Genomic DNA, 24,552 nt, shown 5'->3' on the forward strand with positions numbered 1-24,552 from the left:
GTTTTTGTGGTACAAGGGAATTCCCAAGAGGACATTACAACCTTCCAAAGGCATTATGTAGAAGTCCTCATGCCCTAAATACCCCTGACAATGCAACCAAAGTTTGCCAATGACAGGTGTAATGGCTACGTCCCTGCCGAGTGCCGCTAGAACTGCCTCTGCTTGTGGTCCCATCCGATCGGGTGTGATCTCGAGCCGCACCGCCAATTCAGATGAAATGAAGTTGACCTTGGCTCCTCCATTAAAGAAAATCAGGGCTTCTTGGTCTTTCACTTTGCCCCAAGCTCGGCAACGTTCTGTACTCTCATCAATCGTGCTTGGGCTAGTACCCATGCAATCTGGAACCAGTCCTACTTTCATCTTGCCTTTTCATCCACGTTCCTCAGCTGCTCTCGAACCTTCACGCCTGTTCATCCTTGTCGTGTTGTTCTTTCGGTGCCTTTTTAGGGCACTTCGCGAAGATATGTCCAGTTTCCCCGCATCCAAAGCACTTCCCCTCTTTGATGTAGAGAGCTCTCTGTGAAAGAGTAAGCTTGGGTCGTGCATCCTTTTCTTTCTTTTCTGGGGTACTCTTCTTTTTTCTACTTTCATTGTTCGAAGTCTATTCATTCCTTTGTGTCATGATTTCATTTGTGGGGTAGGTCAAACTGCCTGAGTGAATGGCAAAACCCTGTTTCGCATGACTCATCAATTCCTAAATGGAATCTCACTTTTGTTCTAAGCAGTGATCTCGGATCTCTGTAGGAAGTCCCAAGGTAAACCGCTCAATCTGTTCTTTGAACGAGATCTTCTTAAATGAAGAGGCTGGTAGAAAAGAGCTCCAAAATCTCTCGCAATATGCATCCAAAGTATCCTTCTTGGTCATCCGAAGATGGTTCCAAGCAGTTCATATGTCGCGTTCGTACTCTCGAGTCAGCCAAGAAGAAATAAAAAGCCTTTTAAATTTCAGCCATTTAACTAGCGCTTTCCTGTTCAATAGAAGCGTTGACCACCAAATTTGAGCATTTCCCTTGAAGTAGGCTCTAAGTAACCCCCTCCAGAGAAAGCTATGTCAAACTGCTGTATGAAGTCCAAAGCCTTTGAAGCATCTCGAAAACCAGAAAACGTGTTAAATTTAACAGATTGTCCGCCTTCTTTGAACTCTCGGACTTTCTTGCTTTTATCTTCCAGAAAGTCATACTGGTTGGCTTTGTAAAAATTCTTCTTCTTTGCATAGAATCCGCGAGCGTCGAAGTCCGAACTATCCGAAGACGAGTCCTCTACAGAACTGTTCGAAACTGGGCGAGATTTAGACTTCTTTGTCTTTTTTTTGCCCTTTTTCTTTTTGCTTCGCTTTTTGCCTTCTTCGCTCGAATCAGAAGAGCTAGAAGAACTCGAAGAAGAAGAAGAAGAAGAAGAACTAGGTAATCCTTCAAACCGCCTACGCTTCTTCTGCTTCTTGGCCGAGGCAAAAGTAGACTGACGACCCAAATAACCCGGGAAATCAGTTCCTTTCTTTTGCTTTTTGTCGTGCTTTTCTGCTTTGTTCTGCACATCAAAAAGCTGAGAAATCTGTGCATCAACCACCTCTGCTAATTCCTGCTCAGTAAACATCCTTGGGGTAGGAGATTTCTTAAGTACTGGTTTGAGGGGTGGTTCTGTAGTCTACTACCACTGTGCATACACCTCGTCAAAGGAGGTATGAGTCAGAAATTTTGCAAATTTCGGGTCCTTTGCAAAATCTAGCATCATCTTTCCTGCATTGTCGATCAGTCGTCGATGCTCCATCTCTTCAAGCTCCACCGGAGTAGGCCAAGGCGGGCCGTACTCCTCGCGTGAATCTTCTTCATGATCTCGTCCCGCATCTCCACATGCAGAGGGAGTCGACTGATCTCTGTCTGAAGCCATAAGTGCCGCGTAAAAAGGATCGGATTTCCTGGTAGAAGAGAAATCGGTCGCGCTCTGATACTACTGTAACAGACTTGGATACTCCAAGTCGAGATTCTACCACGACACCACAGGAATTCACTTCAAACAATTCACAGTTCACAATTGATCCCGGCGGAGTTCCGTGCCTAGAGATATTGGCCCCTAAGACTGGCGCCCCTTTCGGTATTTCTTTTTGTATTAAATCTGCAACTCAAAGTACAAGCGAGTAGTCGGGACTCACTCTCAGACTCTGCGTCCAGATGCTCTAAGAAGTGAGATCCCAAACTACTAATATATAGATTTACATGGGATGCTAAAAGCAGAGCCCAAAAGCTTTAAAATTAAAAGTATGCTCTCTCTCTCTCTCTCAAGCTCTCTTGAGCCAAAATAAAGCAAAAGTAAAAGAGCCCTCTCTCTCTCGAATTTGCGTAGCCAAAAAGCATAACAAAAACTACCGCAAAGCTGCCCACGCAAAAGCTGTACGGATTTCCGAGAGATGCGCCGCAAAACACGGGCTGTCCGTACGGTGCTTGCCACGTCACCAATTCAGGGTCATTTCTTGGGGCTGTCCATGCAGGGAGGGTGTGTGTGTACCGGGCAGCCACGTCACCCACTGGGCAGCCACGTCACCAGTTTGTGACAACAAGCCATAGGACAAGCCAGTTTCAGATGAGCCTTGTCTACAATGGTCCACATCTTCACACTACATTGCCTAATTGATTAGACAAAGGCGCAATAGAGGCAACTACATTGCTACCTTGTGGATTTCCGCATAGCCTTCAACACAATCCCACGCGAACCAACTTAGCAACAAAGAGTCACCTCCTTGAGGAAAATTACACTGCCAGCTAAAGTTCATCAACTCGTTCATTTTCTTCACCTTCGAGTCCTCGTCATGGTCGAAGGCATGAGAAGTCACTCTCCCACCTTAAGAAAGATAAAGTTAAGTATGATGGTTCTTGCAATCCTCATCTTCTTCTTAAGTTTGTCCGCCAATTTCAATTATAATATATAGAGCAAATGGGCAAATTAGGTTTGCAGCTTTGCATTTCAGACTTAGCCCATGTGATCATGTTCCTCCAAGATTACAGAAAGCTTTCATTCGCATATTTCAGTGTCAACTCTTGCCTATTCATCTTAGAAGAGAAATGAATATAGAATGGGATCGTCTTTAACAAGGATAACCATTCATTGGAAAACTATACGAAGAGATTTTGGGAGCTACTCTCGAAAGTCCATTTCAAGAAGATAGGCAACTCCAAAAGCCTAAGAAAGTTTCAAGGAGGTTTTCCTTTCAACATTTGTGGTACTCTAGAGTATTTTAGTTGCTCTCGTCTTAGGGAACTTACTGATCCAAGAAGGAGACCTACACACTGTCAACATAGACAAACCAGAGCTATTCAACGCAAAGACATCTCAATCAAGTAAATACATATCTTCCCAGGAGAGAGATACCTAAGAGGCAACTGTTCAATACTATTCTTTGGACTATGTATGCACCTTTAGGGGGCATTTTTTTAGATTTCTTTAGGCTAGTGCCTTAAATAAGAGATACATTAGGCCACATTAACCTCTTTGAGACATTGAATATTCTCTCTCTCTCTCTCTCTCTCTCTCTCTCTCTCTCTCTCTCTCTCTCTCTCTCTCTGCGGAGGATACAAGGTAGGCTGACATACATATTTACCCACTCTAGGTAGGCAATGGTTAAGTTTCAAGGTGCTTGCCCCCGTGTAGCTGCAGGTGACCGACACAACGGTCACAATGGTTTTTGGGAGTGACATAGCACCTCGCTCAAGCGTATCCTCTGCTTCTCACCCCTCAAGAGCATGAGCATGTGTGTAGGTGAGGCGGTAGAGCTCGAGAGTACATGCACCCAAGCGCTAAGTTCAATGCAACATGAGCTAGCTCCACGTTGACTACCATTTTGATCAACGGGCGATAACCCGTTAGGGGTGACTGGAGACCGGCTAAGGCCTGCTTGCCACGATGGAAAGCACCCCAAAATCTAACCAACGCCCTCTAGGGTAAGGGAGCCAATTTAGAGGTGTTTTATGGAAACGTGATATTTTTGGGAGAGATTTTGCAAATCTCATCATTTTTAATATTTAAGCATTGCACGAGACTCTCATGAAAAGACGAATCAAATGATACCAAAATCAATATTTTTTAGATTTTGTTTGAATGTTCCATTTGAATAAATTCAACTGTTTCAGGCTTTTTGAAGCATTAGAGACACTCAAGGCCCTATTGTACACTTTTTCAACAAATCACAACATGACACATAAGCAAGATTTTAAGAATATTCCAAATTTCTTGCCTCTAAATTGGGGGTGGATATGTGTCTAACCAGGGAGTCAAAACTTTTCGTCTCTAAACTGGCTCCTTTACCCTAGGTACCCTCAGTTATTTCTATTTTTATGTTCCCCACACATTGTACTAGAGTCGCACGTGCATCTCACAAGTCATTTTGGCCTTTTGAAGATGTTAATATACCGTTTCATTTCATTTCATCTCTCTCTCTCTCTCTCTCTCTCTCTCTCTCTCTCTCTGTGTGTGTGTCTGTGTGTGTGTGTGTGTGTGTGTGTGAGAGAGGGGTTTAAGATGAGCGCACCTGACGGAAGTAGGACTCATTTCATCTCTCTCTCTCTCTCTCTCTCTCTCTCTCTCTCTCTCTCTCTCTCTCTGTGGGAGGGGTTTAAGATGAGCGCACCTGACGAGCCTAAGGATCGAAGTAGGACTCTCCATGGCTAGGAAGGAGGCCACCAGTTGACGCTGGGCTCCCTCCATTTCTATTACAGAAAAACTCATGGCTTTGTCACACACTGGCACCCGGATAGATGGGAAACACATTAACAAGGCGTCCCCCTAAGTATTTGCAGCATTTATGGTAATTTAGGTGGTCACATCAAAATATATATTGGGAGAGAAAATGCCCATCCGAATATTACTATATTAGAAAATGGTGATTGTGTACCTAGAATGTAGGAAAGACCTTTAACTAAACTAAGTGGATGGTGATTGTGCAATTACAAAGTAGGAAAAGTAAGACCTCAACTTGAATTCTCAATGTTAACCTCAAAAGGGGACCAAGGAAAAAAGAGAGTGTTAATAGTATTGCTACTCTTACGGCTATTATTTGTCTTAATTGAAATTTATTTTGTGTGACTACAATTTTGCAAGTTTAGCTGAATACTAGTAATACGACTAATATCAAGTGGGACTCAGTTCTTACTTAGCAAAAGGTGTGTGCCTGACCTCATATGCAGTTCACTTTTGAGATGGGATCGAGGAAGTTTGGTCACCAACCTATTAGATGCTCCTTCGTATTCACCCCCAAGCAGACTATGTCACATGCCATCCACGTAGGTACACACCCATTGCCCATACTTGGATAGCTAATGTATAAACGTCTTAAAATAATAAAATGTAATAAAACTTTTGGCAATGTTCTATCGCAATTCATAGATCAGCGTATGACGATGCAACCTCACATGTGGGACATTCATAGCACAAACCCTATATAATTTTTTTGTGTCATTGCAATTGCAATATTTGTGGCTCTCTTTGGACACCATCACAGTAAACAATTACATGTCCTCATTACTCTTTTTGGACATCAGCATAGTAAACATCGCAAGTCCTCGCACGCTTTTGCCCATGCATCTACCCTCGGGATCAGATTGAAGTGTTTGGCAAGTCTGAGTTCCTACATTGGAATTCTTCCAAATCTTGTATAGCTTAATCACACAATGGCAATATTCATTGTAAGAAAACAAGGTAATAGTAAATGGCATTCTACTTACAATGGATTGAGCTAAAACATTGCCAAGAACCCTAGCATTTGTGAAACCACCCCTCCCATGTAAGAGCTTCGCGTACATTAAAACCATATGTGTGTGGATATTCAGCATGACTTGGGGGGGGGGGGGGGGGGGGGGGGGCTTTCATGTAGTAAATTTCTTATGTACAGTTTTCCATCAGTTTTTTGTACAGACCTTTGTGTTCTTTGGCCCCGTAGTTTTTAGTTCAGTAGTTTGCCCCTACGTTTTATTCATGTGCAACTCTAGTTTAGGAATGTGTGTGTGAGAGCACGAGTTATTTTGCTAGGTTTTTCCTCCATCGTTTCTTCGAGGGTTCTCTTTGCCTTCTGTTTGTTCAAAGCGAGTGGGAGTCTGTTCGTTATGGCAAAGGAAGCTATACACAAGCGCATGAAAAGGTTGATCTCTCCCAATGGATGCTGCAAACATCATCAAAGAGTGTTTGTCAAAGGATTTTGCGGATGCCTGAAATGCATGGGAAGGCCAGAACTACTGAAGTGGTTATTTGATACAAGAGCCTATGGATTCGGTTGCACAATATGCATTGAATGTGGTCCTTTTGTTCTCCGTTGGCAAGATGCCATAAGCACAACATGTAGGTCAGTGGGTTGATTTTATGTTGAAAAGACAAGCAATTCGAGGGGTACATATTGGTGATGGAGGTTTTTACGAAGTGTTATTGGCGGAAATGGATGCTCATTCCCAAATGTTGGAAATGTTGCCTTTTTTTCCAATATGCAAATGACACATGTATTGCCATGGGCGCTTACTCAAAATTATCAGAGTTTGATATGACATAGGTGTCCAGTTTGGGTGGAAATAGTGGGAATTCCATGTACTTGGAAACACCATTTACCTCTTTTGGCGGCTCAGTTATGTTACCATATACATGTGGTAGTGATGTGTGTGAACACACTTAGGACCGACGGAGCATTTTTTCCCTCACTAGGAGGTTTTTTCCCCAGTGCATTGTATATACGCACATCACTCTAGGGCTATCTTATCTTTCCATTGCGCACTAAGTAATACACTCTCTGTTGTGTGCCTTGTGCTTCCTTTGTCTTCTCCAAGTTGTGTGTGGTTTCCTAAACCCTAATTCCAACAATTGGTATCAGAGCAGGTTGTGTCCTCTCGGGCTTAGTCGATAGCAGCTCCAGCACATGCCTGCTCACTTTCTCCAACTTTTGTGATCTTTGGCGAGCATCAACAGGTTGACAAATTACTTCGGGATAGCTTGTTTTGCTCAAAATTTTCATATGGGCTCATTTCAGCCTCCTTTTTCACTACAAGAAGTACTGCGAAGGCTATTTAATCATTTTGTGCAAAATTTTTGTTAGTGCCATTTTTTGCATAACAGGTCCTTACAGTCTTTTACGGTTTGTGCTATATAGCATGTGTTGTTCCCGCTTCGTTTCTCCTCTTTTCGGGCAGTTTTCACATTAGGTGTTGCATTTTCCATGGCTGACCACAACACTGATGTGTTCAAGATGTTTGTTATTGAGGTTAGATTGGATGGGTACAATTATCCTATGTGGGCTTATATGATGCAACATGTCCTTGTGTCAAAGGGCGTTTGGAATATTGTGCAGAGCATTGATGCACGTCATGGTTCTAAGGATGTAGGTGATGTTGATGATGTTGCAGGTTTTGGTGGCAGGATTGTTGATGCCAGAGTTGTTTTGCCTACGGTTGAGCAAGCTCATTGGGATGTAAACAATGCGCGCGCTCGTGCTTTGATTGCGTTTTCTGTGAAGCGCACTATTACTCCTCATATTCTTTCAACAAAATCTACAAAATAGGCTTGGGATATTCTGGTTGGTCTTTATGCAAGTCACAATGAGGCTGAAATTGCATTTGCTATGTAAAGAGCTGGAGTCGAAGATTATGCATGAGGAAGATGAGATGGACACTTTCCTTGCTAGTGTCAAGGATATCAATGAGCAACTTATTTTTGCAGGCGAAGTCATTTTTGACAGTTCCCTTGTGCATACTGTTCTTGATGCTTTGCCAGATTCTTACTAGACTTATGACCTAAGGAAATCCAAAAGTTGTCAAGTTTGATGCATTATGCACATTGCTGATGCAAGAGTCGCTTTCCAAAAAAAACAAGGTTACATGGCATGCAATTGAACGGACCTTTATTGTTGCTCAAAGAAAAGTGGTAATAGCAATGTAGCCACTTCTCATGGTTCTTCTGCGACGAGTGGTAAATCACATGTTCCTAATGCTTCTTCTGATAGCAATTCATCTAGGAATTCTGGTGAAAGGGCAAAAAGAAGATGTGCTGCCATTGTTGTAAATCTAATGATCACTTGATCAAACAGTGTCTGAAATTGAGGAAAAAGAGGCTAAGAAGAAAGAGGTTGGCTCCACTACAAGTGCAACTATTGTTGAGTCTTTTGTGAAAGGAGATTGTGATGTTGATAATGATGCAGAATGGGACTTTAATGTAGAGTGAACTTATGATCCTACTGTCCATGATGCATGTATGTCAATTGCTGCAGATGCTCATGTGTGGTACTTTGAGAGTGGTGCTACAAAGCACATTACCTCTCATCGTGACTTGTTTACCTCTCTCGAGGATGCCCCTCATGGGAATTCAGTCACTTGTGCCAACAATGCCTCTTATCCTGTTAAGGGAGTTGGAAAGATTGTGCTTATTGCTGCAAATGGCAGTTCTTTCACACTTGTTGATGCATTGTATATACCTGGGATCAAGAAGAATCTTTTGTTTGTATATGCACTTGCTAGACTTGGTCTTGTAGTCAAATTTGTGGATGACAAATGTATAGTACACGATCTCAGTTTTGGTGATGAAATTGTTGCATCTAGCATTTTATGTCGTGGTTGTATAAGCTCACTTTGTATGGTAAGTGTGGGAAGAATTTTGCAAATGTTGTTATGGATTCAAAGGTTGTTTCATATGCAAAACTCTAGCATGCACGTTTTGGGCATTTGAATTTTGCCAGTTTGTTGCATTTGCAGAAATCTTATATGGTTGCTTCTTTGCCGCCTCTTGAAGCACATGTTAAACATGTTTGTGAAGGTTGTATTTTGGGTAAGATGTAGCGTTCAAAGTTTCCAAAGGAGGGTTCAGGTAGGGCCACATGCAGGTTGCGGCTTGTGCATAGTGATGTTTGTGGGCCCATGTAAACTCCGTCCTTGGGCAATTATCTTTACTTCGTGACTTTCATCGATGATTAATTCCAATGAGGCAAATGTACAGCCTATGGGGGTTTTTGAAAATGTTACAGATCAGTTTATTATTGATGCAGATGTACATGATGTACTTGATGAGGAAAGGGCTGAGAATGAGCAAGCTACAGGTATGCCAAAATTGTTGGTGCATACTTTGTGTGATAGTAAATTGGATTCACCTTTGTCTAGTCGTACTCGTTCAGGTTCTCACCATGCATCTTATGCATCAAATTGTTATGCTTTGGCTATGTCTAGCTTATGTGATGCTGAGCAACCTCTGTCTTTTGATGAAGCACAAAATTCAAAAAATTGGATGGCTGCCATGCAATCAGAATATGATGCATTTATAGAAAATGACACATGGACCTTATGTGATTTGCCTCTTGGCAAAAAGCCCATTGGTACGAAGCGGGGTTACAAGTTGAAACGCAATCCGAATGGTGAGATTGATCGCTATAAGGCTCGATTTGTTGCAAAGGGTTATGCATAGCAAAAAGGCATAGATTATGAAGAGACTTTTGCTCCCACTTGTCGTATGACTACTGTGCATTTTCTATGTGCATTGGCAGCTCATTTTGGTTGGGATGTACATCAATCAAACACTGTTACTGCTTTCTTGAATGGTGACATATTTGAGGAAGTTTATGTAACACAACCTCACGGTTTTGTCATCAAAGGGCAAAAGATAAAGTATGCAAATGTAAGAAATCTTTGTATGGGTTGAAGAAATCTCCTCGTGCTTGGTATGAGAAGCTTGATACTCATTTGGTCAAATGAGGTTTTTATAACATACCAACAAAAAACAAGGCTATTACTCATTCTTCAGAGTAGGCTTATGCTTTTACTCATGATGCGCACTGCAGCTATAGAGCATGATTGGATCATTGGTATTTGTTGGGAACTCCACAATATGATATGTTTGCATGTGATATGAGGATTGATCGTTCCTTTACACTATCTGATCCCTTTCCTCTTTGGATTTTGGTTCATTTTGAGGCACTACCTGCAGATTCCTCTCTTCCTTGCAAGCGGTTATTGCATATCTTTCGCACCAAGCCTTCCAAATGTTGATTAAAGCGGTGATTCCTCCACCTGTCTTTCATGTGTTTATTGATGTGGATGTGTCTTGGCATCGTTTTGTTATGTAGATTCAAGCTATCATAAAGGAGTATGGTACATGGTATATGCATCTTGAAAGAGACAAGGTGCAAGAAGACAAGGAAATTTGTCAAGATTTGGAAAGTCTTGAGGATTCTAGACCGCATAGTAATTCGGAACAAGAGAAGTTATGTGCAGCTAAAGTCTCTTTGATGCATAATAACAAGAGGAAACTTGAAAAATGGAAGGTTAGGTTGAGACAATATGCTTTCATGGATAAAGGTTGTTCATCAAAGCAATTTTTCAAGCATTTGCATCATTCACAACAACTTGTGGCCATTGAAAAAGTAAAGGATGATACTGGGCAATGGACAACCAATAAGATCCAGTTGGAGAATTCCATGGTGAATCATTTTCAAAGGGTTTTTGCAAATTTTGAGGCTCCCTCGGCTGAGATTTTGCAAACCAGATTATTACTATTGTCACATGTACATCCTCTACTGACAATGGATGATGTAGCTACTCTTGAGGCCAACTTTACTGAAGCTAAATTACACAATAGTTTGTGACATCTTCGTCATTGGAAATCGCCTAGATGGAATGATCTTACTGTTGAATTTTTCCTTCACTTTTGGGAGTCCCTTAAGCAACCTCTACTTTTTATGATGAATGATTTATGGACTACACAATCTTTTCCACAATCGTAGAAGGAAGAACTGGTGATATTGTTGCCTAAGCAAGAGTTATGTGAATCCTTCTTGTAGTGGCATCCTATTACATTTATGCCGGTCATTTACAAATTGATTTCAAAAATGATAGCTACACGCATTAAAGATCATTTGTTTTTTGGCATACATCCTGGCAATATGGATTCATTCCTCGTCGGCAAATTATGGATAATATTGCTCATTCTTTCATCGGCATTGACTATGCAAATTATACTAAATAAGATGTACTTATCATGTAGGTTGATATAGAGAAAGCATTTGACATTTTTTGTTGGGATTCATTGCATAGATAATGGTTGCCTTGGGCTTTGGGTCAAGAATGTCTAGGGTGGTCTATTTTCTTCATGAGCATAGTCAATCTTTGGGAATAATTGATGGTGAGCTCACTCAATTGTGGGATATTGGTCGTTCGGTCAGACAAGGATGCCCTCTAAGTGCTATGTTGTATGCTATAGCGATGCATTCTTTATTGTTATACTGGACTCCTTGATGACATTGGCCAGTTACATGGATTGGAATCACCATCTCGCAACCATTTTGTGGTGCAATCATATGGTGATGACTCCATGTTCTGGCCTAGAAATCAACCAGAGGATGTTCAATGTATCATGGAAGCTTTACATCTTTATGGATTAGCTACTGCTCTACACGTTAAATTTCAAAAGTCTAATCTTTTGCCATTGCACCTACTGGATTGGCATTCTATATTATGGCCAGATGAGATAGTGAAGCCGGATTAGATTGTGCGACATCTTGTATACTCGTTGGTGTGGTTGATGAAAAATGCCAAACTCTTGGATTAGGTTGAGCATAAAATTAGGTCTAAATTACATTACTGGAATCTATCTACCTGGTCGTTACATGTAAGACTCAAAATATGGTCGCATACATGCAATTTTTTCCACCATTACGCATTGGCCACTTCGTCGTCTTTGGTATCTCATGTCTAGGATTTTGGAGCATTTCTGATCTACTTGCTCCGAGAAAAAAGGCTTGCGGGTTGCTCGCTATGAATAAGCTATGTACTCCAAAGTATTGTTGTGGTTTGAATATTCTACATTTGTGCTCATGTTATTAAGGAAGGCCACTTTGTTGCTGGTACTTGTAGAGAAAAAATAGCCTTAGAAGTTGATGTTTGTGTTTTCGTGTTCTCATGTGGTTTATACACCAGCATTTGGGCATTGGTAGCCTTTATACTCGGATGTGGTTTTTGGCTCGTTGCCCCCTTGCTTTCAGTCTTATATAGCTGATTGGAAAATAGTCACAAAGGAGCTATCATGGCATCGACAAGATGACTGACTGTCAATTCGCTGAGAATGGAGAGTTTGCATTGGAGTCGAGTTTTTGATCAGACTCTTTAGCGGTCTCCAAGAGATGCTTATTTTCTCTCCCAAAAAGGCATTGAAAGGATATCAGATGTGATCGATGATGATGTGGACATGTGCTCTCATTTAGACAACCTGCTCTAACTTTTGGTCTTAGAATGCATTATAGACACATGTGGCACACCATTGAGGACTTGGTTGATTCCATATCTCCCATTCCATTGCTTGTTTTTGAGGATTGACTTTGTGATTGGCATTACGTTGGTTCTTCGGTCCTCTGTATCTGCAAAAAAGGTGTATTGTTTTTTTCAATCATCTTCCTGGATACATGAACACTGTAACAAAGTACGGAATATGAACAAAGATGTTGAATGGTGGTGACATAAAGTTATGAAAGTGTGGCATGCTAAGATTCCTTTAAAGTAGCGATTGTTTATGTGGAGATGCATCATTGGGTTCGCACTCCAGAAGATTAGCTTCCTTGAGATGTGTTCATTGTGGTGTCAGCATTGAGAATATTCCACATCTATTGTGGTCTTGTTCTCATACAAAATATTTTGTGGACTACATCTCTACATCTCTTTGCATACGTTTCCTTGGGATACCATGGTCTATATTTTTGGCTTTTTGGAGTGCTTCCACCACTGCTTAAGCCTTATGCATACTTTTTCAATTGGGTTAGATTCTAGGCGCTATGGAAGGTGTGGAGAGCACATAATTTCCTCATGTTTGAGTAGATTCAAGTGGAGTATGTACCCTTCTTCAAAACATCTCTTTGACGGTCTCTTAAAGTTGCCTATGACTTGAATGAGCTCCCCTGTCTTCATTATGAGCTCTACTTTGACTATTTATGATTTATTGCTTGTAATATTTTCTATTGGTTTTCCTTGATTTGAGGCTTTCCATTAGTAATTCAATTCAACATTACTATAAAAAAAATTATGTATGTGTGTGTGTGTATGTGTGTGTGTGGTGCAAGCTGTAACTCCTACAATCACTACATCTAGGCTTCATGTTTGTGCTCCTTATTTATTTGTGTAAAGATAACGATCATGGAATGATTACTGAGGTTATAATGAGTGAGCGGTAAGCCATGTTTGGTCCAAGCAAAGTGGCCCTACCCAACAATTCCCTATCTTAAAGGCCAATGTGCTGATAAGCAAGCTATGGACATTTATACAAGGTAAATGGAGTCTGGATCTCTACCCAATGCACATAGGCACTCAATAGTGTGCAAACTTCTTGGAGGGTAGACCTTTGGTTAGTCATGGGAAGCAAACCTAAGAGACCACAAAGATTTATTAAGCATGGTGGGTGTAATGTTTTCCAAGTTGGAAGATGCAAAAATACTCAAGATAACCTCCTCTAAATATAGGCTTCAACCTTGTGGGAAGCAACCCCAACTTCCAAGGGACCACCAAAATTGGTGTGTGTGTGGGCTGGAGGCTTGTGAAAAAGGGTTCATAGGCAACAAGATACTACTTCCAATAATGTGTTGCAGGATGGCACATACCTTGCAACAGCGCCAATGACACTCCTTGCTTGCTGGTAGCCAAATGGGATGATGAAGCAATGATAGACTCACATCATTAGCAGCGGAGGCAGCCTAGGTTGTCCATAGAGTTTCAACTATGTCAACTACATGATAGGTTTTGTAGAGACCTTTATCCTAATATAGAACCCCCATATACTAGTGCAACACAAGCGTCACACTCAAAGCCCGTCATAACTCAAATTTTTGTGGAGCCTTTTATCTATTGGGATTAGGGTTGCAAAGAAACACACATAGCTTGGAGAAGACGAAGGAAGCTCAAGGCACACAATAGAGAGTGTATTACTTAGTGTGCAATGGAAAGATAGATAGCCCTAGAGTGATGGACGTATATACAATGCAAGGGGGGGGAAACCTCCTAAAGAGGGAAAAAAGGCCCCGGCGGTCCTAGTGTGTTCACACACATCACTACCACATGTATATGGTAACAAATCCCCCCTGGAGTGATGCGATGAACGAGAGCTGGCACATGAGTAAAGGGAAGTGCCTTGCCCTGAGGACATGATCAATCCATAAAGGGGAGTAAGCCCAAATCTTTGCGGAACGCTTCGAGCTTCTCATGAGACAATGCCTTTGTGAAAAGATCTGCAAGGTTATCCTGTGTTGGCACATAAGCCAAGTTGATCTCTCCTACTGAGAGCCTCTCCCTGACATAGTGGTAATGCATCTCAATGTCTTTTGTGCTAGCATGAAAAATTGGGTTCCTTGCAATTGCCAATGCGCTCTGACTGTCAGTGTAGATAGTGTTGGCACTGTCCTGTCCAACACCCAAATCAGCCATAAGGCGTCTGAGCCATACACATTCAACCGTAGCTGTGAAGACTGCCCTGTACTCAGCCTCACAACTTGAAGTGACCACAGTGGGTTGCTTCTTGCTCAACCATGATATACATGAACTGCAAGCATGAAACAAAAACCACTTGTGGACACTCACGTGTCAAAACAGCCAGCTTAATCTGAGTCCGAAAAAGCATGTAATTCTGGCGGCAATGATCCCCCCTTGGGATAAAACAAGCCTAGATGTAAAGTGCCACTAAGGTAGCGAAAAATCGTCTAGACAGCCTGCCAATGCTTAGACCCTGGGCTATGCATAAATTTGCTGACCTATGAGACTGCAAACTGGATATCCGATCTCGTGTTGCATACATAAATGAGGCATCCAATAGTAGTTTGGTAAAGAGTGACATTTGCAGGATCACCATCATCATGAAGACTCAATTTCAAACCTCTTTCCATGGGAGTGGCAATAGGTTTGCAATCCTCAATTCCAAACTTACATAGCAATGTCTCTATGTAACTTTTGTGACACAATGCAATACATCCATCACACTACTTAAACTGTATACCCAAGTAATGATGCAACAACCCCAAATCTTTCATCTTGAAAGTAGCATTCAAATCAGCCTTAAATTCAGCAATGTGTCTCTCATTTGGTCCAGTGATCAAAAAATTATCGACATAAAGAACCACAATGAGAAGTACATCACCCTCATGCTTTACATACAATGTGCTTTCTGTTGGACTGTTACGAAAGCCTTGTTTGACCAAATGAGTGTCAGCTTCCTCATACCAAGCACGGGGAGGTTGCTTCAACCCATACAAAGCCTTCTTACATCTCCACACTTTGTCCTCTTATCCTTTCTTGACAAAACCGCGAGTCTGCGTTACATTAACTTCCTCAAATATGTCACCATTCAAGAAAGCAGTCACAATGTCTGATTGATGTACATCCCAACCAAAATGAGCTGCCAATGCACATAGAAAACGCACAGTAGTCATACGACAAATGGGAGCCTTTTCATAATCTATGCCTTTTTGCTGTGCATAACCCTTTGCAACAAGTCAAGCCTTATGGCGATCGATCTCACCATCCGGCCTACGTTTCAACTTGTAAACCCACTTCGTACCAATGGCCTTTTTGCCAGGAGGCAAATCACATAAAGTCCATGTGTCTTTTTCTATAAGTGCATCATATTTTGATTGCATGGTAGCCATCCAATTTTTTGAATTTTGTGATTCATCAAAAGACAGAGATTCCTCAACATCATGTAAGCTAGACACAGCCAAAGCATAACAATCTGATGCATAAGATGCATGGTGAGAGCCTGAACGAGTACGACTAGACAAAGGTGCATCCAATTTACTGTCAGCAATGTATGCACCAACCATTTTGGCATACCTCTAGCCTACTCATTTTCAGCCCTTTCCTCATCAAGTACATCATGTACATTTGCATCAGTAATAGGCTGATCTGTAACATTTTCAGAAACCCCCATAGGCTGTACATTTGCCTCATTGGAATTTAGATTCGTATTTCCACCACTGAAAAGAGGCAACAAAGTGTCATAATGTCCTGTGAGCTTACATTATTGTCTCTAGTACATGACATCAAGGGCTCAAGAGAATATTCCACAAACACTACATTCCGTGAAACCAGAATACGCTTTGTTTATGGATGATACAACTTGTAACCTTTGATTTCAGCACTATAACGACAAAAATACAATTGACAGCCTTATCGTCCAATTTTCTGCGCTGTGTTTGTGGCACCAAAGCATATACCAAATAGCCAAAAACACGCATGTGCTCAATAGAATGCATTCTCTCATGCCATGATTCATATGGAGTAATAGACTGCAAAGCTTTTGTAGGACACCTGTTTAGTACATAAGTGGCACACGTGATGGCCTCAAGCCAAAAAGAATGGGGTAAAGCTTGACTTTTTACCATACATCGTGCCATTTCCGTAAGTGACCTGTTTTTCCTCTCAGCAACACCATTTTGCTGAGGTGTATAAGGCATTGTACATTGGTGTTTTATCCCTCGACTAGCCATAAATGCATTAAATTCATGAGACATATACTCCCCCCCTCGATCGCGGAGTGTGCTCATAATACATTTCGAGACATTTTCAGCCATAGCCAGAAATTGTTTGAAGCACATAAAAACTTCGAACTTCGCTTGAAGTGGAAATACTCATGCATGCCTAAAGTAATCATCAATAAAGTCACGAGTATAGGTAATTGCCCAAGGATGGAGTTTGCATGGGCCCACAAACATCACTATGCACAAGCTGCAACCCGCATATGGCCCTAACTGAACCATCCTTTGGAAACTTAGAACGCTGCATTTTACCCAAAATACAGCCTTCACAAACATGTTTGACAGGTGCTTCAATAGGCGGCAAAGAAGGAACCATATCAGATTTCTGGAAACGCAGCAAACTGGCAAAAATCGGATGACCAAAACGTGCATGCTGTTGGGATTAAAGCCCAAGTGGCCTCTTATGCGGATATGGCCGGCCGCCCGCCTAACTCACTTACCTCTAACTCTTTGTATATACTAACATATTCTTTGTGAATACTAAGGATTTGAGAGATAACCCTTCTAACAATTCTCTGCGTACTGTGTACTGTGTAAGCTCACTGTGTGTGTGTGTGAGAGAGAGAGAGTCGACCCACGCTCCGCTCCGCGACTTCAATTGGTATCAGAGCCTTGGTTCAGTGCAGATTTGCGCAATCGCGCGCGCGCACTTTTCCGGCAGATTCTGGATCCGGAGTTCGAAAATTCACACTCGGCGTTCCGGGAGCGTTTCCATCAGGTGACCTGCAGTTTTACCCCCCTTTCGAAGCCGTTTATGCCCTCAGAATTTCGTTCTGAGCACTACAGCAGAAGATAGATTTCAGCCGCAAAGAAATCCGTCTTGTGTAGATTGGCAAGCAAGAGGTGGTCGACATCAATATCGACATCGACATACATCACTTATTCGTCTTCAGAGCATCATCTATAGACCAGGTACACATATATATCATCAGATATATATATTGCAGTCTGCATTGCTACTTCTTGTGCTTGCCAGGTTCCAGGGGAGGTGTGGCCATACGACGGCTTGACACCACTGGCATGTATTGCAGATTGATGTACTGTGATTGTGGGTCTGCTAGTTGTGAGTCACGCTAGCAGACAGACCGCCGCAGCGGTCATAGGACAGTGATTGGTCTATTATAGGATGTATGCTAGTTCTGGGCAGTTTGCTGAGCCATCTGAGAGGGTCGTGTGTGAGGTTTTTTGAAGCCAAGCACTGGGGGCTGGGTTACCCAGTGTGAGGTGGATTAGGTTGCTGGAGTTCCCCTCTACACGCATCCTCTTCGGCGACTTTTATCCCTTAGGATGTATGACTTTGTGTAGACACTTGATTGCATCTTATGCGTCAGGCCGTTGAGGCATTGTTCAGGGTTCAGTCTTGAGACAGATACAGGTTCTGTCATCGCCCAGAGAGGAGACAGTGTATGCTTACAGGACAGCATATTACAGGGATTTTTTAGATTTGTCATTGGTCAGCTATTTATGATTGTTTCTTGAGCTATCTTTTGGTTCCCAGAGCTCAGTTTACAGGGGAGACTCTGTCAAAAATTTTCAAAAATACTGACAGTTCCTGAGGAGAGGTGTTCAGCTTGTTGATTATAGCTTGTTTACTGTGTACAGAGGCCAGTTTATAGGGGAAACTCTGCCGGATTTTTCTCAGGAGTAAACAGTTTGGCAGATATGGCATCTTCTCACAGTGAGACTCTTTACAACATAAAGAAGCTGGATGGCACAAACTTTCCATTCTGGAAGAAGCAGATTTGGCAGGTTTTGGTGCAGAAAAAACAAGTGAAGCCACTGAAGCTCAAAGGGGAGAGACCAGAATTTATGGCTCAAGATGAGTGGGAAGAGCTTGACGAGTTAGCTTGTTCCACAATCATGCTGACACTGGCAGAAAATGTTTACTTCAACGTAGCAGAAGAGACTACAGCGTATGGCGTATGGCAAAAGCTATGTGATATGTACGAGAAACAAAGTGCTGCTTCTCAGATTTACTGGCTCAAGAAATTGGTGGATTTGAAGATGAAGGAAGGGACAGCCATGTCAAATCATCTGAATGAATTTCACTCAATTTTCAGCCAGTTAACAGCACAAGAGATAGTCTTTCCAGATTCAGTGAAGGCTATGCTTAATCACTTTGACAGACAGTTGGGATACTTTTCGTACAGCGTTAAGTAATTCTGTCGCGCCAGAAGGTCTTACAAGTGCCAATGTAGAAAGCAGCTTGCTCACAGAGGAAGTGAACAGGAAGAACATTGACAAAGGCAAAGGCAATAGTGCTTTGGTCGTTCGAGGGAGACAACAGTTTAAAGAGAAGAAGGGTAAGAAGGCACAAAACCGAAGTAAGTCTCGTGATTCAAAGTCAAAGGATGACATAGAATGCTACCATTGTGGCAAGAAGGGTCACATGAAGCGAGACTGTACGAAGTGGAAACAAGAAAAAGGCAAAACAAAGAGTTCTGAGCAAGATGAAAAGAAGAGTTCAGTGAAGATTGAAGAGGTGAATGTCACAGGATCTGGTTCAGACAGTGATTCTGGTATAGCAGCTGGTGACATCTTCCTTACAAGCAATCTTGATTCTGTTTTCTTGACTGCAGAGGATGGACATGCTATGAGTGATTGGATTATCGACTCAGGGGCATCTTTACATGTTTCTCCGCACAAAGAGTGGTTTACATCATATGTGGCTACTAAAGACTATGTCAGACTTGGCAATGAGCAGGTTTGTGACATACTTGGAGTGGGAGATGTGCAGTTGAAGTTTCAGAATGGCTCTTCTTTATGGCTCAAGAATGTCAGACATGTTCCAGCAATCCGAAAGAGCTTGATTAGTACAGGGAAGTTGGATGATGCGGGTTATGTGACAGTTTTTGGGAACAGCGCTTGGAAGATCTCCAAAGGTTCGATGACTGTAGCACATGGCAGCAAGTCAGGAACTCTGTACACTTTACATGTTTCAGAGGTTAAAAACCATGTAATTAATGTGATTGAGCAGCCAAGTGTGTCACTGTGGCATCGTAGGTTGGGACATATGTCAAAAAGAGGAATGGAAATACTTTCTCATTATGGTTATTTGCCTGGCTTTTCATTTCAAGATTTCGAGTTTTGTGAGCATTGTGTTTATGGTAAGCAAACACAGGAACCGCACAGATCAAAGAGGAATCGTAGGGACGAACGGTTAGCTCTTGTACACAGTGACCTATGCGGACCAATGCCTAGTTTGTCACTAGGGGGAGCAGCGTACTTTTGTACATTCATAGATGACTATTCTCGCAAAGTATGGGTTTACTTCTTGAAGCACAAGGATGAGGTGCTCAAGGTCTTTAAGACATTCTTGCAGCTGGTGGAGAATCAGAGTGGTCAGAAGCTGAAGTGCTTGAGAACTGACAATGGTGGAGAGTACGTTTCCAAAGCTTTTCAAGACTTTTGTCAAGAAAAAGGGATTAAGCGGGAACTTACTGCACCATATAATCCTTCACAGAATGGGGTTGCAGAACGTATGAATAGGACCATACAAGAGAAGGTCAGAAGCATGTTGTCAAATGCTGAGTTGCCTGATGGATTTTGGGCGGAAGCAGTGGCTACAGCAGTCCATTTGATCAACAGGTCTCCTAGTAGGGTTCTGGATAAGAGTGCAGTGGCCGAGATGCTATGGACAGGCAAGGCACCTTCGTATAAGCATCTCAGAGTCTTTGGTTGTGAAGCTTATAGCCATATTCCTAAGGAGTTCAGAAATAAGTTAGAACCAAAGAGCAAGAAGTGTATATTTCTTGGCTACGGAGAATCGGGCGAGATGGGTTACCGGCTTTGGGATCCTGAGTCCAGAAAGCTTATTCGTAGCAATGATGTGCATTTCAATGAAGCCAAGTTTCACGCTAAGCCAGAGAAGACAGAGGAGATCAGAAGAGTTGTCTTCAGGGAAGATGGACCTAGTGCTAGCACATCAAGACAGCATGGTCAGGCTCAGGAACAGCCTATAGTGGCTAGAGAGGCAGAATCAGTTGTGGTGAGACGTTCTGAGCGTGTCTCCAAACCACCTGATCGTTATGTGCCATCTCTAAATTATGTCATGCTCACAGATTGCGGAGAACCATCTTGTTACAAGGAAGCATTACAAGTGGTTGACTCGAAAAAATGGCAGTTGGCCATGCAGTCAGAGATGACAGCTCTGCATAAAAACCAGACATGGAAGTTGGTTAAATTACCACAGGGCAAAAAGGCTCTACCTTGTAAATGGGTTTACAGGTATAAGATCACCGCTCATGATAGTCAGCCAAAGTACAAAGCAAGGCTTGTTGCCAAGGGCTTTAAGCAAGAACAAGGCATTGACTTTGATGAAGTCTTCTCTCCAGTGGTCAAGATGACTACATTGAGATGCTTTCTTGCATTGGTTGCTATATTGGATTTGGTGTTGCACCAAATGGATGTCAAGACAGCGTTCTTGCATGGTGATTTAGATGTGGAAATTTACATGCAGCAGCCAGAAGGGTTTGTTGAGAAAGGCATGGAACATTTGGTATGCCAGTTGTTAAAGAGTCTTTATGGCTTAAAACAATCACCGAGGGCATGGTACCATAAGTTCCACCAGTTTATGCTTTCTCAAGGCTACAAACGTAGTGAGTTCGATCACTGTCTATATACAAAGAAGGCTAAGGATGGCAGTTGGCTGATCCTTATTTTGTATGTGGATGACATGTTGATTGCTGGCAAACACTTGGAAGAAATTTCAGCTTTGAAGTCAAAGATGGCAAAATCGTTTGACATGAAAGACATGGGTGAGGCAAGTCATATACTTGGTATGCGCATTGAGAGAGACAGATCAAAGAAGTTGATTTGGTTATCTCAAACAGAGTATATTGACAAGGTTTTGCAACGTTTCAATATGGAGAAGGGAAAGGCATTGAGTGTTCCATTGCCACCATATGTGAAACTTAGCAAACAAGATTGTCCTGTGTCTGAGGAAGAAAAGGCTGAAATGGATAAGATTCCATATGCGTCTGCAGTGGGTAGTTTGATGTATGCAATGATTGCTACACGTCCGGATATTGCATTTGCAGTGGGAGTGGTTAGCAGATATATGTCAAATCCCGGCAAGAAACATTGGGAGGCAGTGAAAGGTATCATGAGATACTTAAAACATACAAAGAGTATGCGCATATGCTATGGTAGTCAGGATTTGAGTGTCAGAGGATACACTGACTCAGATTATGCAGGAGACTTGGATAAGAGGAGATCTACATCAGGCTATGTCTTTACATTGGCTGGAGGTGCCATATCATGGCGATCTCGATTACAAGATTGTGTTACGCAGTCTACTACAGAAGCTGAGTATGTTGCAGCAAATGAGGCATGCAAAGAAGCTATTTGGCTTGGTAGATTGGTTGCAGACTTGGGAATCAATGCAGATATGCCAGAGTTATATTGTGATAGTCAAAGTGCTATACAATTGGCAAAGAATCCAGTGTTCCATTCGAAGACTAAGCATATTGATGTGAAGTATCACTTCATTAGGGAAGTACTTGAAGACAAGCAGATACAACTGCTGAAGATCCACACCAAGGACAATCCTGCTGATCTACTCACAAAGGGACTTCCAGGAGAGGGCTTTGTGCATTGTCGTGAGTTATTGGGCATTGGATAGATGGCAGCCATGTAAATCTTTGTACATTTATGTTCATAGATTTACAGTTACTTAAAGTGCCACATTGGACTTTAAGTGGGAGGTTGTTGGGATTAAAGCCCAAGTGGCCTCTTATGCGGATATGGCCGGCCGCCCGCCTAACTCACTTACCTCTAACTCTTTGTATATACTAACATATTCTTTGTGAATACTAAGAATTTGAGAGATAACCCTTCTAACAATTCTCTGCGTACTGTGTACTGTGTAAGCTCACTGTGTGTGTGTGTGTGAGAGAGAGAGTCGACCCACGCTCCCGCTCCGCGACTTCACATGCCAAAGTTTTGCATCTGAAATAGCCCTTGAATCTGCAACTGCATTTGCAAAATTTTGTCCACACTTGTCATACAAATTGAGCTTATACATCCCACGGCACAAAAGGCCAGATGCAACAATTTCATCACCAAAACTGAGATCATGAATTGTATATCTGTCATCCACAAATTTGACTACAAGTCCAAGTCTAGCAAGTGCAGATACAGACAAAAGATTCTTCTTGATCCCAGGTACATAAAGTGCATCAACAAGTGTGAAATAACTGCCATTTGCAGCAGTAAGCACAATCTTTCCAACTCCCTGAACATGATAAGAGGCATTGTTGGCACAAGTGACTGAATTCCCATGTGGGACAGACTCGAGAGAGGTGAACAATTCACGATGTGAGGTAATGTGCTTTGTAGCACCACTATCGAAATACCACACATGTGAATCTGCAGCAGCTGACATGCATGCATCATGGACAACAGGATTGTAAGTGCACTCTACACTAAAAGCCCATTCTGCATCAACATCACCATCACAGTCTCCTTTCACAGAAGACTCAACAATGGCTGCATTTGTAGTGGAACCAGCATTTGCAGTGGACACCCGCTTTCTTCTTAGCCTCTTTGGCCTTCAACTTAGGACACTTCTTGATCAAGTGATCATTAGCTTTACAATAATGGCAACGCATCTTCTTTTTGCCCTTATCACCAGAATTGCCATACGAAGTGCTGCCAGTAGAAGCATTGGGAACAGAAGTTTTGCCACTCGCAACAGAACCATAAGAAGTGGCTGCATTGCTGTTACCACCCTTTCTTTGAGAAGAAATAAAAGCCTGTTCAACTGTAAGCTGTCTAGTCCTATTTTTTCTGGAAAGTGACTCTTGCAATAGCAATGTGGATAATGCATCAAACTTGAAAACTTCAGGATTTCCTTGGGTCATAAGTCTCCAAGTACTAGCAAAAGTCTGGTAAGAATCTGGTAAGGCATCAAGAATAGTTTGCACAAGGGAACTGTCTAAAATGACTTCACCTGAAAAAATAAGTTGCTCATTGATATCCTTGACACCAACAAGGAAAGTGTCCATATCATCTTCTACATGCATAATCTTCGACTCCATCTCTTTACATAGAAAAACAATTTTAGCCTCATTGCGACTTGCATAAAGACCGGCCAAAATATCCCAAGCATGTTTTGCAGATTTTGTTGAACGAATGTGAAGAAAAATGGTGCGCTTCAAAGACAACGCAATCAATGCATGAGCCTGTGCATCCTTTACATCCCAACGAGATTGTTCTGCCGTAGGCAAAACAACTCTAATAGCAGCAATCCTTGCAGCAAGACTTGCCACATCCTCAACATCGCCTACATCCTCAGAACTAGGACGTACATCAATGCCCTGCACAATATTCCAGACACCCCTTGACACAAGGACATGTTGCATCATGTAAGCCCACATAGGGTAATTGTCCCCATCCAATGTGTCCTCAGTAGCAAACATCTTGAACACATCTGTGTTGTTGTCGACCATGGTAAATGCTGCACCTAATGTGAAAATTGTCGGAAAAGAGGAGAAATGAAGCGGGAATAACACGTGCTATATAGCACAAACTGTAGAAGACTGTAAGGCACCTGTTATGCAAAACACGACACTGACAAAAATTCTGCAGAAAATGACGAAATAGCCTGTGTAGTACTGCCTGTAGTGGAAACGGAGGCCGAAATGAGCCCGAATAAAAAATCGGAGCAGGTTGAGCTCTACGAGCTCACCCAAAATTTTTATCGACTTGCGAACGCTCGCCAAAGCTCACTGATATCGGAGAAAATGAGCAGGCGTGTGCTAGAGCTGTTGGCGACTAGGCCCGGGAGGACGCAATGTGCTTTGATACCAATTGTTGGAATTAGGGTTGTAGAGAAACACACACAGCTTGGAGAAGACGAAGGAAGCTCAAGGCACACAATAGAGAGTGTATTACTTAGTGTGCAATGGAAAGGTAGATAGCCGTAGAGTGATGGGCGTATATACAATGCAAGGGGGGGAAAACCTCCTAAAGAGGGAAAAAAGTCCCCACGGTCCTAGTGTGTTCACACACATCACTACCACATGTATATGGTAACATTA

At 42.2% G+C, this 24,552-nt stretch overlaps 1 protein-coding gene across 8 annotated transcripts in view; it reads right to left on the reverse strand.

Moving 5' to 3' along the window:
* Positions 1 to 4,779, reverse strand: part of LOC147425610 (uncharacterized) — a 170,145-nt gene extending 165,366 nt beyond the window's left edge. For 3 of the 8 annotated variants that reach the window (XM_086499868.1, XM_086499863.1, XM_086499859.1), the window contains exon 1: positions 4,619 to 4,776. In XM_086499868.1, coding sequence (XP_086355994.1) covers positions 4,619 to 4,758 — 140 coding nt within the window. In that variant the 5' untranslated portion in view covers positions 4,759 to 4,776. Of the gene's footprint in view, positions 1 to 4,618 lie in introns of all 8 variants that reach the window. The other 5 variants (XM_086499867.1, XM_086499860.1, XM_086499866.1 and 2 more) reach the window with 3 other exon arrangements.
* Positions 4,780 to 24,552: the final 19,773 nt, after the last annotated feature.

The sequence above is a fragment of the Adiantum capillus-veneris genome, chromosome 25, assembly GCF_014529385.1.
Source record: "Adiantum capillus-veneris isolate H3 chromosome 25, ASM1452938v2, whole genome shotgun sequence".
Classification (NCBI taxonomy): Eukaryota; Viridiplantae; Streptophyta; class Polypodiopsida; order Polypodiales; family Pteridaceae; genus Adiantum; species Adiantum capillus-veneris.